Below are 16,077 nucleotides of genomic sequence, written 5' to 3'. Positions count from 1 at the left end.
TTCCCCTAGTAATTGTTTTGTTTTGTCAATAAATGAATAAATGTGCACCTTATTCCTAATGTAATTACGCAATAAAAAGGAATTGTTGTTCAACTCAAAATGTTAACTGTACAGTTATTGGTCTATGCACATTTGATCATTAGTAACATTAAAAATCAAACAATAAACCAAAATATATTAGCAGGTGTTTACTTAAGTCTTTAAGATAGTTTTCTACAGGCAGCTTTACTACAACAGTAGAATACAATCCTGAAATCATGGCTTTTAGTTTTAGTGTGTCACACCAAGAGTTTAAATGAAACATTTCTGGACGCGCTACTGACTCAAAAATCCCCACTGTCGGACCTCCACAGGGGTGCGTGTTTGCTGCTGGCCGGGCATGCATTTATATCACTGAGCTATATAATACACTGGATTGCTAATAGCCCGCTGTTAGAAGGAGTCGCTTTGAAGCCACCAGCCGCCATATTGGTACTCCCTATTTTCCTCCAGTAACTAAGGAATGTTCAGGGGGTGCTTAAAAACTTTTAAAATGTCAAATGCCATATACTTTTATGTTATGTTCTAAAACTATCAAGTACTGAGAAAGTCATGTGCTGAAATGTTTTGCATGTTATATATATATATATATATATATATATATATATATATATATATATATATATATATATATATATATATATATATATATATATATATATATATATATATATATATATCTATAGATATATATATATAATATCTATATATATATATATCTATATATAGTATATAATATCTATATCTATATATATACATACATATCCATATAACAATATACAAAAACATTTATATATTTAATATGAATAACATGGTAAAATATTTCAGCACATAATTTCCTAGTTGTTAAGTGTTAGTACATCCACTGACTGTAGAATTACCTGTGAAACGTTTTCACTCTGCCAGAAAACTGCTTGTTACAACCAAATCCTATGGCATTCTGTGAGAGTAGGGAGAAGCAAGATGGCGGCCAGTGACTTCAGTTTTTTTGGCAAAATTAGCAATCCAGTGTATAATATAGATCAGTGATTTTATACCCATACCTTCTAAAAATCCTGAACCCTCCTTTTGAGTTTACCGCTGCGTCGAATCTCCCGTCTCCCACGTTTCTTTCCGCTCATTGAACGGCTCACATTAGGTGTCCTTTCAGCTGCCTGAAGAAAACAATATTTCCGAGCATCGGTATCAGCAGCTTTACGACGTCTTGCGTCCTTTAGTGGCGGGGTACTTCTCTTTCGCCATTTTTCAGCTTGTAGCTCGGCTTTAAATACTGTCTTTTTTTTGTTAGGTTACTTTCAGTCAGCAGCCTCCCTACGGGTGTTTTTGAAGTACCGTAATGGAGTGTCGCATCTTGTCCATCCAGAGTCATGTTGTCAGGGGTTACGTAGGGAACAAGTCAGCAACATTCCCGTTACAGGTGAGTAGAAATACATCCTGTTGTCAGACCACCGTTTCACGACAAGAAAGCGTTGAGTTTATGGGCCAGGAAGTGGCTGGAAACTTGCTTGATTTGCGTTTGCGCGATTCTTTTTTTACATTTACAGAGGCGTGATGTTAAACCTTGAACTGATGTGTGTAACGACTTGAGACAACACGGCCAATTTGGACAATTATGACAGATTCACAACCGAGGGCTGTACTTAACGCTAGAATGCATGCTGTGTGGTGTTTGATAGGGTTATTATCATTAATAATTCAGGATAATAATAATTCAACCCCACACACAACAAGACACGGACCCTTTAAGTTTAACTTGCGCAAGGGGAGATAGGCTGTGGGATCCCACTGTATGACCACACCAGGCAAAGCAATCTCCCACCAGCTTCTCCGCTTTGCAGACTTTGTTTTATTGCATGTCGAAGTGCAAAATACATGTGCACCAACTTCTGTTGACGAAGTGGAAGGTGTGTGAGTGAGTATGTGCCACAAGACAGTCACAACATTGTTTGCAGTTTAGGACAAAGCTCTTTCAAAGATTATAATCTCAAAGCAGGAAATACAGAGACTCCTTTTGGAAAACTGCCTCTGTCAGCAAATACCTGTCATATGCATGAGAACAATAAGTAACAAATGTAATTTAGAGCAATAAAACCTTAACATCAATGATAATAGTTGTCTTCCTGACAGTATTGGACGTATGAGACATGGCTCTTTGATAACTGCATTTATTAAGTTGAACTTTTAGACATTTTTGTCTCGTTAAAACTTTTATCATGTTTCATTGGGATCTTATCTGATAGATAAACTCAAAGCAGTGCAAACTGTGAGGTGTGGGTGCAGCTATAAATGGTTATGAGAGTTTTGTTTATTTTTCAAATACAAATCTGAAAAGTGTGGAGTACATTTGGATTTGACTCCCTTGAGTTAATGCTTTGTAGAACTACATTTTTTAACCTGTCCTTGTTGCCGAAACAGCCCTTGGTCTTTGTGAGGCTTTATGCTCCCTAATGTTCACTAACAAAGCTCTGAGGCCTTCAAAGAAGAGCTTTATTTATATTAACAATATATTAAATACCCTATACTAGTAACTTGACCTCTGTAGGCAGTTGTTTGCAATACATTTTATTTTGGGGAAGGTGATCACTGTAAACTGAAAGTGACTTAGTTGGACTTTTCCATTTTAAATGCCAGAAATAGATATTTATAGTTCTGCTTTTAGAGTCTGAGCCGTACTAAAGTTGATCTTTGAGTCTCTCAAGGCTAATTGGACCAAATACATTGTATTTCTGTGCATACTAATTAGAGATTTTAGTGTAAATCTTTAAGCTCTTCAGTTTCTTGCATCTATTAAATAATGCGGAGCAGCAAACAGTTTGAAAGGAATAACAGGATTATGCACCTCTATGGTGATTCCCAGTCAGCCATTAACTCAGAGCTAATCGTTTCATTGTGATGTCTAACCTTTACCTAAGTCTAAAACAATTAATAGTATTTACATGTCAAATGCATCTGAAACAGGACAAAGTCAATCGTAGAGCTGATGGAGGGCTGGAGAGATTAATTTACTGTATGGTTTGTGTTTGGCCTCTCTGGGAATCTCCTTTTGGACGGAAAACAGAATTTGATCCTGTGCCCTTTTTTCTTCTCATTGTTCAGTGAAATTAAGACGGCTAGTCGGGTCAGCGTTTGTGGAGATGTTATTGTTCTCCCTTTTCACAGCTGCCTCATTCCTGTTTTTCCAGGTGCTGGGCTTTGAAGTGGACTCCATCAACTCTGTGCAGTTTTCCAATCACACAGGTTGGTTCTGTTTGTTCAGAGTAGATCGTAATGCTTTCCCTTTCAGAGCTGCTTTACAGATTTCACCAGTGAATGAATCATTTCTAGTCAAAGAAGAAGCGAGAAGTCGTCTTTTTTTCCTGTTAATGTGTGCCAGTGTGTTAACACAGTTGCTCAGACGAGATCAAGTTTTACTGGATGCCTCCTTTTTTTTTCCAGCTTTAGTTTTTCATACATGCTTGGAGGGAAAAAGTTAGCTAAGACCTGAGCCTACACCATATGCTGATTTAAAAATTACCTGATCATCTGTGGTCATCTGTTAAATACAACAGGTGGCTTTGGTAAACAAAATGAGGATTTTTAGCACATTTTTAAACAGATATGCAAAATGCGTATTCATTATGTATGAAAAGCACCAGCATACTACAGACTATTTCCAAGAATTAAGGGGAAAGGTTAAAACAGGTATGCACCAGTATGAAAATGTAGGCCAATATTGATATGCGATGTTAAATTGCTGTTATGGTGGATAACCGATATTTACCGATGTGTGTGCGTGCAAATTTATGTTTCTGTGATGGACAAATGTTGTACAGTTTTGTACAGACTGAAAAGTGTGATATTTGAATTTTTGAATGTAAGGTATAGTGTACTAACACACCACTTTTCTTATGTCTTCTTTTGACACACACTGCTGATATTCCATTTCCCCTCTCTCTGTTGGAACACAAGCACAAACGGGAACTAGAAGGAAATAAACATTGCTGGTTAATAGCGGCCCAGTTTTACTTATCAGACCGATATGTTAAAAAATGACTAACATTCGCCGATACCGATGTTAATGCTGCTATGTTGTGCATCTCTAGGCTAAAAAGTAGTAAAAATAACAATCTCACCAACAGAGCCCATTTGTTTACTTTTCAAACATCATTATTCAGATTTTTTTTATTGTTACTAAATGCCAACAACACACATTTGTGAAGATATGAGAAGGTAAAAGATGTGTATTTTTAACTGGATCTGACTTGTTTGCTTGACCAAAGCAAAAAAAAAAAAAGAAATAAAGAAAGAAAATCTCCTTTGTTTGAATGTTTAAAACAATCCCACTATGTTGTCTTTGGCTGCAGCCCACTTGTTTCCCAGAAGTCTGTTGTTGGCTTGGACAAAATGTGGTTCAGATGACCGGACAAAGACTGAACAGAGGGACACCAGCCGTCTTAATCATAACTTCCCCCCAAAAGCATATTTCAAAATGGATTCTGCTCAGTCATGATGTGCCAAGGTTATGTTTTTGTGAACTCGTCTTTTAGTAGAAGGGTCTGTCGTGTCCATTTGCATTTTCGAAGAAAAAAAAAAGTTTTATGGCCAAACCCAATTCTTAATCCTCTCAAACATGAAAAAAACAACAGATAGATGACAAATGAGAAAAAGAAAGAAAAGGTAAGAAAACATGGCCTGTTTTCATTCATATCCTTTCCCAGGAAGGACGGTTATAACGAGGTTTCGAAATTGATCTATGAGGAGTTGTTTTAGTTTCGTTTTAAAGCAATATGTTTAGACAAAAACATACCAGTAATGAGGCCCCCTATGTGGCAGAGTAAAGGAGAGATACATCCACTGAATATGTACTTTGTGTTACTAGTAAAGAGGTTTTCTGTGCGCGCTTTTTTTAATCTGCCTGTCTTTTAAAGAAAGCCTTCCAGTTCAGAGACGTGGAGAAAATGAGAAATTAATTACTAAGTTATTGTTTATTAGGCAAAAACTCTTCACACAGAATGTAAACGGGTTACAGTTCTCGCACAATGATGATCAGAAACTTTAGACTGGATTATATAAGGATACGTGGTAGGTTGGACACAATTGCTAATTGTCTCGTTACCTGAAGTAACTACATGTTTGGAAGAATTTCTGGAGCTTAAAGTCCCATTTATACTACCCTTTTTTAACCGATCCATGCCGAGCTCGGACCGAGCTTGGATCAGTTAACCGTGCCGAGCTTGGTTCTTACGACCGTTTACACGTCACGCTGGCACGGTTCCTCGCCTCCTAGTGACAATCTACGGTACTACTGCTCTCTAGGATTGAAGGAGGGACTCAAGCAAATCAAAATGGCGGTGCCTGTAACATTCAGGAAGTTATGTTTAGTTATATTTTGTTGTTTGCGGAGAGTCAGGCGAAGAAGGCAACCTTTGGTGAGTTTACTTGACGGAGTCGGCTTTTGGGACAGGGATAAGACAAACGAACGTCTAATCAGGATTTACAGACGCAGGAAACAGCGACAGACGTTGAGGTCCATCACACTGCTAAGCAGAATCATCACTGGAAATCGTGTGGCACAGTAGGGAAGCTAGTATTTTTATGAATGTCCGAAACCGCAAAATTAGTCAGCTGACTGTAAGATGACGTGGTCTGCTCATGCGCTCTTTGTTATCAGAGAACCGTGTCACTGAAAAACCGTGCTGAGTCCACCATTGGAACTGGGCAGCATTTAGCGCGGTCTGGTTGTGTCTGGCACGGTTCAGTTCAGTTTGCGATCCATTTACACTCGATAGTTATCTCAGTTACCGAGCTCGGACTGGTCTCGGCACGGTTAAAAAGGGTAGTATAAATGGGGTATATGAGCTCATCACTGTTTCGAGCTGTTCTTTAACAAATCATTGAAGTGTTTTTTTCCAAAAAAAAGTAAAAAACAAAGCAACTGGATTGTATTCCGTAGTTGAAGACGTTTCGCTGAAGCGAATGACCATGACCTGGATGACTGAGAATCTTCACCAGCATTGAAGTGGTTTGTTATTTAGTCCTGAGTTTTGGTCAAGAAGAGAAGCACTTAATTGGTTCTGCTTTATAGGCCAAGCCATTGTTTTATTTTAATATATAACTCATTTTTGGTTGGTAGTCATATGAAGTATTTATGGGCGTCCTACCTGGGGAAAATACTGGTAGGTGTGTTTTTGTTTTTTTTTCTATCATGGCCACTCCAGTGGTAAACTGGTGTAAATTAGAGCCTTTTTGGCAACTCTTAGCTGGGCCAGAAGAAACAACTATTGAGCTAGAGGTGGGCTCATGGAGACTTACCCCACAAAGTCTTTAAAACTCCCAGCTTACATTCACTTTTGATATGCCTAATTTAAGACAAAGATCAGTATAAACCTTGAGCTATAACATGAATGAAAAGCTCTTGAACAACATCAACTCATTGTCTCTTATCTCTCCACTGTTTAATTTATGTCACCTAGAGCTTGATTAGGTCAGTGGACAGCATATAGCTGAAGCAGCAGTTCTACTCTCCCTATAATCATTAATTTGTCCCAAATCAGGACAAATTAGGTCCAACAGGTCGCAGTGTTTTCCCTAGGAATTTAGTCTCAGGGGAAATTGAGACAAAACCTTTGCTGGGTAACGTGTGGCATAATGACTTTACTGTAGATTGGCTGTCTGTGTAAAAAAAAACAAAAAAAAAAACACTTCTGGTAAGAATCTAGCTCCAGCAGCAGCTTTGGTTAACAGTCGGCCTCGGCTACAACCTTGATGGTTAACGGGCACTGGAAGCACTTTGATGGAAAAGCCCTTTAGTCAAATATTACTGAAGCAACAGTAGGTGAATTTTTGTTTTGAAATAAAATGTATAATTGTTTACATGATTAGTACCCGCTCACAGCAGCAAGGCTAGAAACAATATTTTACCCATGCTCTATATGTCACATTATAATTCTTAAAGGGAAATCTGAATCGGCTAAAACCGGTCATAGCAGGTGAAAGCTTTTTAAAGTCTGACATCACAAATCAGCCACCTAACGAACTGGGTTTAGAGGAACAAGAGCAACACCAGAAATCCGGATGAGGGAAATACAACCAGCTTGACTCTCCAGTGATTATTTCTCACTAATTCTCTGAACTAAGATCCCTCTGACTCATGTCCTCTGCAGGTAATATACTGACTGCTCACAGGTAGGTTACATCACCCCACTCAACTCAGTGCTTCAGTTCGCACTTAACTCTTCGTCGATCTAAAGTCTGTGGGTGTGCTGATTAGTTTTTCTTCTTTTAGTATTTGATTGAAGCTGTGTTCATGCCTGAACTTGATTACTTGATTTGGTTTTCCAAGTTTCAACGGTCTTTGGAAAACAAGTGTCACTTGCCAAAAACAAGAGGAGGCCTTAACTTTAGGGAATTAAATTTAGGAGAGGTTCCTGAAGACCTTTTTAATATGTCGACCCATTTTTCTCTTTAACTCGTGCAACCACATGCGGGAAACAAACCCGGTGCTATCGTTTTCCCACACATACCGGGTACCTTTGGGACACAGTTTGGTGGTAAAATGTTGCACACAGCCACATGAAGGAAAACCAATAGGCTGGTGAAACTAGAATGGGACTGGGGCGCACATGCAGAGATAATGGGATTACTTTCTGTGCTTCATGTGCCAAAATATGGAAAGAATGTACTTCCTCCAAAGGATTTGGAGACAGCTGAATTATTATCAACATCAGTTCTTTGGACGCTGAAGCTATTCTCTTTTGAAACTTTCATGGTGAATTATATCTGCAGATATACAATGAATTATATCATCGTATATCTGCACATTTACACATTTGCACATATGCCATCAGACTGTTGAACTGCTGAAGCCACAAAATGGACTCTGTACCACATTCGTATATTACACGGTTTTAATAATACTCACCTGTACACGCACACTGTCTATTTCTCCTGCATTGTTTACATTGTTTACATTTCAATTGTTTACATAAATCACTGCTGCACCTTATCCTGTAATTTACTGCAATTTACTGTGATTTTTCAAGCTGTATGCAAACAAAATTTCGTTCTGTACGCACTCTGTGCATACAAAATGACAAAGTTGTCTAAGTCTAAGAATTACCGAGCTGTTATCCAGGCACCTGCTTCTTACAGGTATGTGTAAGCAACATGTCCCACCTGTAACCACGGCACACGTTTCTGCCGTTTCTCCTTTTTATTGATGAGCATTTTCTGGCTCCGTATCGAGCTTTGCGTGCAGGACGCCAAAAACAGGTTTTTGTGTGTGTCTGTTATGTCCTCCGGCATTTGGAATCAGAACAGCATCTTTGGGTTTATTCTAGGTTAGGGGTGAGCGGGAGAGGAGAGACAGAGGGAGCTGGCCTCCAGAAAACAAGGTTCCCATTTAGTAAGTGTGGAGGCCCCATTTTTTGGCCCTGGATGCCACAAAGAGCAAAGAAGAGGAAACTAAATTAAGATATTCTTGTCAGGGTTTTACCAAGTGCCCATCTGGCTAAAAATAAGCTTTCAATTCAAATCATTTTATCTGTATGTAAAGTGTCATGATTTTTTTAAAGGATTCTTTTTTTACATTGCAGGTAGGTAAATGGACTAAATTAATGTAGCGCTTTTCTTCTCATCCTGACCACTCAAAGCGCTTTGCACTAGATTCATACTCACTAACGTGCAGACATTCACACACCCGTTTCTGAGTATTGTTGTGATTTCAATCAAATCCGGTCTGCCCTAAAACAACCCGACCTTTGTCCTGTTCCTTTTCTGCGCAGGCTACGCCCACTGGAAGGGGCAGGTGCTGACCGCCGAGGAGCTGAACGAGCTCTACGAAGGCATCAAGCTCAATAAAGTCAACCGGTACGACTATATTCTCACAGGTGGGTTTAAGAGGACGGCAGGTTTCGCAAGAATAAGTTGAAGCGAAAACCTTTTAGTCTTTTTTTTACATTTTTGGCATATTACAAAAACAAACTTCAATGTATCTTGTGTGATAGACCAGCATAAAGCCGGTAATGACTGTCAAGTGGTAGGAAAGACATTTAAAAAACCTTTTTAACTCATAAAACACTGGAAGTGTGTGTTGTGTCTACCCTAAAAGCTTTTGATTACAGGTAAAGGTGATTCTGCAAAGTGTTGAGTCAGGGAGGATAAATGTGGATGGATTCCATGCGTTTCAAACTTTTATGGATAAAAATGTTTGAAGACAATATCCATTGTGCATAACTACTTTTAAATAAAAGACGTGCTCGTGTTTAACTTTGCTACTTATCTGATATTTTTATTAAGTCATTTAGTTTGGTTAAATGTAATCTTTTTTCACTAAAAGTGTCATAGTTTGAGTTCCTGCCTTAGTTTAGTTTCTGTTTTTGGGTTCTTGTTTTCTATTTTTAGCTTGTGTCCCGTTTCAGTCTTGGTTCCATCTTACGTTGGGTCTTGTTATTTATTTTGTGTTCTAGATTGGTTCTGCCTGTACCCAACCTGATTCTGTTAGTTTTTACCTGGATTAATTTTACCTGTTCTGCTCTTTTTATTAGACCAACCTGACTCTTGACCAGTTTATTTTAGGTTGTGGGCTGTGCACTGTTTGAGTTTTATGGACACTGCCTTCTTGCTTTTTGGCTTGGTGCCCTCTTTTGGTTTTTTGCTCTGTTAATAAATCACCTTTTTTTATTTCAACCTTTGCTTGTCTTGCTGAATTCAGGGTCCTCTGTTTCTGATTCATGACAAAAAGTTACACTTGTGGTTTCTGAATAAATTCTTTTTTAATAAAACGATCACTAAACCAGTTAATTGCAGCCTGATATGTTGAGCTCCTATTTCATTTTATTCAGCAGCGAAATTACTTGCCATTCCATCCTTATGTGTAATATATGAACATAATGATGCAGCAGCAACAGAAAGGTATTTTTAAAATGTTGTTTTGTTTTATTCAGTAAGATCAGCTCTTAATCTCTGAAGAAAACACTCCTTACAGTGGATAAAAAGAATAACCTGATTGTAATGTGACTTGCTATTAATTGTTAATAACCTCTAAAGGGTAGGAGATCTTTAAACACTAATGTAAAAAGTGTTTACATTAGCGTACTTCACCCATTTTTCAAAGAAACATGATCATTTGCAAATATTTGATCATTGATTTTCATCCATCCATCCGTCGTTTTTCGCTTATCTGAAATAGTCGCAGGGGCAACAGATCCAGAAGAGAACCCCACACTGCAAAAACAGAACTAGAAATAAGTACAATTTACTTGAAATGAGTGTATTTGTCCATGATTTGAGCAGGTAAATTAGATTATTTGCCAATGGAAGGAGTAATTTTACCCTTAAAATAAGATAATTAGATATACTGCACTTAAAATAAGTTCTTTCTATTTTAAGTGTAAAAATCTTATTCCAGTGTCAGATTATCTTATTTACCTGCTCAAATAAAGTACAAATACACTCGTTTCAAGAAACTTTTAACTTATTTTTAGTTATGTTTTTGCAGTGCAGACATCCCTCTCCCCAGCTCATTCTGGGGCATTCCCAGCTAAGAATGGCTATATTAGCTCCTCCAGTAAGTTCTGGGTCTTCCCCAGGGTCTCCTCCCAGTGGGTTGTGCCTGGGAAAACCTCCAAAGGTTGACCAGATCTCCGACTACCTCAACTGATTCCCTTCGATGTGGAGAAGTCCCGTTCTTTCAAGATGAGGTCCGTACCTCATGGCCATAGGTGAGGGTCGGACCGTAGACAGAGCGGTAAATCGAGAGCTCATTGCAGACCAAACCCTGATCCATCTGTCCATCTCTCGTTCCATCCTACCATCTCTTGTGAACAAGACAAGATATTTACACTCCTCCTCTTAAGGCAGAGACTGACCCCCGACCCAGAGGGGGTTTCATTCCCCATAAATGTAAAATGGCAACTCTGTAAATCAGCTTGTCCTTTTTTCAAGTGTAGTTTTCTTCCATTTGCCACCATTTCATATGATTAAATAGACCAGAGACTGCTGACCTGTAGTCTACGCGTCCACTGTAGTGTACATAAAGACATTATGTTTCCACGTTCAATGCTGTAAGACTGAAGCGTTTAAAGCGTTGACGTAAAGAAAGTTAATTGTCAGGTCACTTTCTTTTTTTTTTTCTTTTTTTTTTTTTTTTTTTTTAAGGGTACTGCAAGGACAAGTCCTTCCTGGAAGTGGTGGTTAGTATTATCCAGGAACTAAAGAAGGCCACCCCCGGCTTGGTATATGGTGGGTATTTATGATTTTTATTTATTTATTTTTTTCAGTTTAAAACCATAAAACATAGCGGTTATTTTTTTTTTCAAGTGATACCAAAGTATATTTTTTGTTTCAGTTTGTGATCCTGTTATGGGAGACCATGGCTTATTGGTAAGAATCCTTGTGTTATTTGTTTTTTACAGCATAAGAGATCTGAAAAACACCCTGACATTTGAAGCTGTGAATGTTTTTTTTTTTTTCATGAATACTTTCTCTTTGGACAGTGATGGTCTATTGAAATAGCTGACAAGTTTTTCTTTTTGTTTTTTAAGTAAAACTTTGTTTTCTCTGCATTTGTCAGTATGTTCCAGAGAACTTGCTGCCTGTCTACAAGAACGAAGTAGTGCCTTTGGCAGATATTCTCACCCCGAACCAGTTTGAAGCAGAGTAAGGGCATTAAAAGCTGCTCTCAGTTACCCAAAACACAAAAAATTGTTGAACATCTTTCCTAAGTGTGTGTGTGGTCTACGTTTCTGGTTTCATCAGGTTGTTAACTGGGAGGAAAATAAAGACCGAAGACGATGCCGTTGAGGTGAGTATTCTGTACCTTTCCTCTTTGCTGAATTTGGATTTCTACTTGAATGTCAGTCGTTGAGAGAGCGCATATCTGTTCTCCAGGTGATGGATTTGCTTCATGAGATGGGTCCAGACACCGTGGTCCTCACCAGTACCGATCTGCCCTCAAAACACGGGGACCAGTTCTTGGTGGCGCTTGGGAGCCAAAAAACAAGTAAAGTATTCAGTGTTCCCCACAACAGAACACAGCAAGGAACATTTTCTCAGTCGCTGAAAAATCCACCGCTGTTTCATCTGATCCAGAGATTACGTCAACAAATTCATAAAACTGATTACAATTTATTTTTCTCCCTCCTTTTGCAAAAAATGGCAAATTCCAACTTGGAAAATCAACTCATAGAGCAGCTCCAAGTTTATAATTCAGTATGGCTGCCGTGTGTATAGAAGGTAGCAAAAGTTACCTCTATAAACTATTAGCACCAGAGGCATGTGTGGATCAGTGGGTAGAATAGTTTTCCTGCAAGGTGAAGGTTGTGGGTTGGATTCCAGCTTCCTCCTGCCACATGTGGCACTTAAGTCGTCTAGTGTAGCGGTGTATGAATGTGTGTTGCTGAGCGCGATTGGGTCAATGTGATTTTAATTAAAGAGAGAAATGTATTGATTTGTATTACTAAGAGTAGTTTGCAAACAAATAGTACATTTTTCTGACTCTGGTTTTCTGAGCTTTGAGATGACGTCACTTCCAGAGCTTGAGGTTTTATTTCTTATAGAAATCAAACGCAGCACTGGGTTATGGAGCAACACAGTAATCCTAACCAGCGGGTCCACCTCTGAATGGCTCAGAATAAAGTCAAAGTCCGGAGTTAAGTTCAATTTAGTTGCTCTTTTGCAGTTCCAATGAGGAACCAATGAGCAGGGTCCCACAACCAATTATTTTAAGGGGGCAATTCATATTTCTATAACTAAATATTTTGTATTTATACTAATAGGAACAGGTTATTGGATAGCTCTACTCTTAATACATTAAGTTATGATTTGAAAATCTAATTTGTATTTAATTGGACTATTATTATTATTATCAATTTACCAAAACAGGAGAAATCTGTAAGAAGAATATGTTTTCACTCCACTGTATTTACTAAGAAACAAAAGTTATGTCTTTATTTTCCAGGTTTTTTTTCAGTGAATCTACACATACTGATTGTCTTCTGGCTGTGGCGGTGTTGATTGTCACAACCCTATGTTATCCTCAGGGAACCCAGACGGGACCAGCAGCAGCATGAAAATCTGCATGGACATCCCCCAAGTGGATGCGGTGTTTGTGGGGACAGGAGATCTGTTTGCTGCCATGCTGCTAGCCTGGACTCACCATCATCCCAAGGACCTAAAGGTGGGTGATGCTTTCAGTTAAAAGAACAAAACAAAAAAAACTCCTCCTAAAATACTACTAACCGCATAACAACTCGACCTATTTTAAAAATGTGGTTCAGTGTAACCCTGTCTTCTTTTGACTTTACAGACTGCCTTTGAAAAGACAGTTTCGGTTATGCAGCATGTCGTTAAGAGGACCTTCACTTATGCAAATGGTAGGGTTTGTTTTTATTTTTATGTCCTAGGCTGTCTGTGTGTCTGCAGGCGTTTTCTGAACACGGCAAAGAATTGTTTTAAAGTCTTGAAATATACTAACTAAATATACTAACTAACTGCGCCTGTTTGGGATTTTTGGTCATTTCAAAGATATAGTCCTCCGCGAGGATTGGAGACCCTTAAGCTTTTACATTTTTTGATGCAACATCAACAAAATTTTGTGTATTTTTATGGAGAGTTTGTATAACAGACAAACACAGTAGTGCAAAATTGTGCTGTGTGGAGATGGATTTTTTTTTTAAAATATATATAAAATATATATGAAGAAAATGTAAAATGTATGGCATGAATTTATTTGTATTCGACCCAACTGAGCCAATATTTTGCTGGAATAATCTGGACATCTTTCCGGGTCTGTCTCTAGCAGCTTTGTGAATCTAGGGACATAGCTGTCCATTATTCCTAGGAAAATATCTCAAGTTCAGTTGGATTGGATGGGAAGTGAATGCGAACATGAATGTTCTTGTCTTGCTACAGGTTTTCTTTCATTATCAGTATAATCCAAAGTAATCTGTATAAATTTAATATTGTCCCCATAGGGAAATTTTCCTTTCAGCCAGTGGTAAAACACAGAAAAAAACAGACACAGTCACTCTACAGCGTTGGCAAAGAACAGTAAAGAAAATCTAAATTAAAAATAATCTAAATAAATTGACAAAAGCGATCACACTCATGATTGGCCAGTATTTCACTCTATCCATCTTCTCATCAAATCTAACTGGCTCCCTTGTCTCTATTGAAGAACAGCATCCCACAGCATGATGCTGCCATCATAATGTTTCTATGTGGGGTTATCTGACTGTTTGTTCACTAAAGACATCCCACAAACTCTCAGGCCTTCACAGAACAGCTGGATTTATATTGCAAATTAATAGTAGCAACCTGGCTTCCAATGTCTTAGTAGAGGGGCTTGAGGCCAAATGCACATCCCTTTTTTTTTATTGTAAAATGATGTATAAAATCTCATAGGTTTTCCTTTAACTTCACAGTTATGCTCTACTTTGTGTTTGTCTATTTAAAAAAAAATCCCAATAAAACACATTAAAGGGTTTAGCTGTAATAATATGTGAAAAAATTCAAGATGGCTGAACACTTTTGCAAAGGACAGCGAGAAAGACCCACAAAGTCAACGGTAAGAACTTTATGTTTTAACCGAGCGTCCTCCCGTCCTGCAGAGATGGCCGGCCCCGGGAACAGGCCCAGTGCCGCTCAGCTGGAGCTGAGGATGATCCAGAGCAAAGCAGACATTGAAAACCCTTCCGTCGTCGTTGAAGCTAAGGTCTTACAGAAGTCTTCGCACCAAAAGAAGTAGACTTCCTGCGGACGTTCACAAAACATTGGTACGAATCCAGTTGTTCAGCTGGATACATGTGAAACGTACTCATTGATGACAGCATTCATGTCTCTGCCTTACAAAACCTCTGACCACGTCAGCAGGATGTGTTATATGTAAACGCTCTGGTGCCACTGCCATATGTGTCCGTCTTACGGTGTTTGCAGATGAAATTTGGCCCTCGGTTATAACAGAAAAAGGAGAGTTGAGTTAAAACTTATATAATTGTGCTTCATTTGTCCTAGAATAGTAAAAGTGAGTTCATTCTCTAAAACAACTCATTCCAGATAAATACATTTAAAAAAAAGTGCATTTGCCTGATCAGACCTAGTCACATCTACTTAGAAGCACAACAGTCTCCTGTTCAAGTAAACTATTATTACATCATGAATTTAGGAAACTGCTCACATATTTATCGCACCTTCCATAAGATGTGGAACATTTTATGCAACTAAATCTAACCACGGTCTAGATTTACTAACACTGTTTAATTACACGTTGTTTTATTTTCAAAGAAAATGTAACTTTAATGATAATCATGTTAATGACTGGTGTAAAAAAAAACAGTTATTTTAATCACCTTTTTTTAATTATGCAACGCTTTCTTGAACAAGCAGGCGTGTTAGATTCATGTCCTGTCGCAAATTGAGGTATTTGCACAGATAATCTTTGACATATTCACCAGTGATCTCTGTTTTTGTTTGTGACTCTGTTGTCATCGTAAAGAGCCCGTAGGAGAGACCACACTGTTTAGCCTTAACAAGGTTTGAGAGAAGAGGTTATATATCGGTCACGAATGTTTTTAGCAGAACCGTAACATGGTGTCTGGGAGAGTGAAGTGCCAAACCTTTAACTGTTGCTCATTTGTAGAGCAATGTAATGAACAGAGAAAATAAATGACTAATCTTTTGCTGAAAACGTGTTGATTCTGTTTTTTTGTTTTGTTTTTTCATGTTTGTACTTATTTACTCGTTTTGGAGTGGCCTCCCAAATACAAATGCATTTTTTTCCCCAGTTATATAGATCGGAAAGAGCCATTTCTGATATGATATGGTTCTGAAATTACCAGAGTAATTGGGGCTAGTGAAGTTGGAAAAGGAAAACGGTGAGCTTTAGTGATTATACCAACATCTACACAAGACATATTGCATTACTGTTGTTCATTTACAGCTATAGTCAGACGTTTACAAGCAGATATCATGGGTTTTGAGGCCTTACTGATAAAAGAACAAACAAATGGGTGCACAGGTTTAATTCACCTCCAAACGTACCAACGGTAAGGCATGATGGTG

The 16,077-nt window shown here is 38.3% G+C and overlaps 1 protein-coding gene across 1 annotated transcript; it reads left to right on the top strand.

Annotated features, from left to right (window-relative positions):
- Positions 1 to 1,186: 1,186 nt before the first annotated feature.
- On the top strand, positions 1,187 to 15,703 carry LOC105916469 (pyridoxal kinase). Its single transcript, XM_036139539.1, has 11 exons — positions 1,187 to 1,456; positions 3,222 to 3,276; positions 8,802 to 8,906; positions 11,176 to 11,259; positions 11,366 to 11,400; positions 11,591 to 11,676; positions 11,776 to 11,821; positions 11,908 to 12,019; positions 13,059 to 13,195; positions 13,325 to 13,391; positions 14,628 to 15,703. Exons 1-11 carry the CDS (start codon positions 1,376 to 1,378, stop codon positions 14,762 to 14,764), a joined length of 945 nt encoding a protein of 314 aa, XP_035995432.1. The 5' UTR covers positions 1,187 to 1,375; the 3' UTR covers positions 14,765 to 15,703.
- Positions 15,704 to 16,077: the final 374 nt, after the last annotated feature.

This window comes from Fundulus heteroclitus, chromosome 7, assembly GCF_011125445.2.
Source record: "Fundulus heteroclitus isolate FHET01 chromosome 7, MU-UCD_Fhet_4.1, whole genome shotgun sequence".
In the NCBI taxonomy this organism is placed as follows: Eukaryota; Metazoa; Chordata; class Actinopteri; order Cyprinodontiformes; family Fundulidae; genus Fundulus; species Fundulus heteroclitus.
This window is presented reverse-complemented; position numbering and strand designations above follow the sequence as displayed.

Excerpts from the sequence above, each read along its gene's own strand:
- LOC105916469 (XM_036139539.1), top strand. The coding sequence starts at position 1,376 with ATGGAGTGTCGCATCTTGTCCATCCAGAGTCATGTTGTCAGGGGTTAC. Across the intron at positions 3,277-8,801 it reads GCAGTTTTCCAATCACACAG|GCTACGCCCACTGGAAGGGG; the intron begins GTTGGTTCTGTT and ends TTTTCTGCGCAG. Across the intron at positions 11,260-11,365 it reads CACCCCCGGCTTGGTATATG|TTTGTGATCCTGTTATGGGA; the intron begins GTGGGTATTTAT and ends TTTTTGTTTCAG.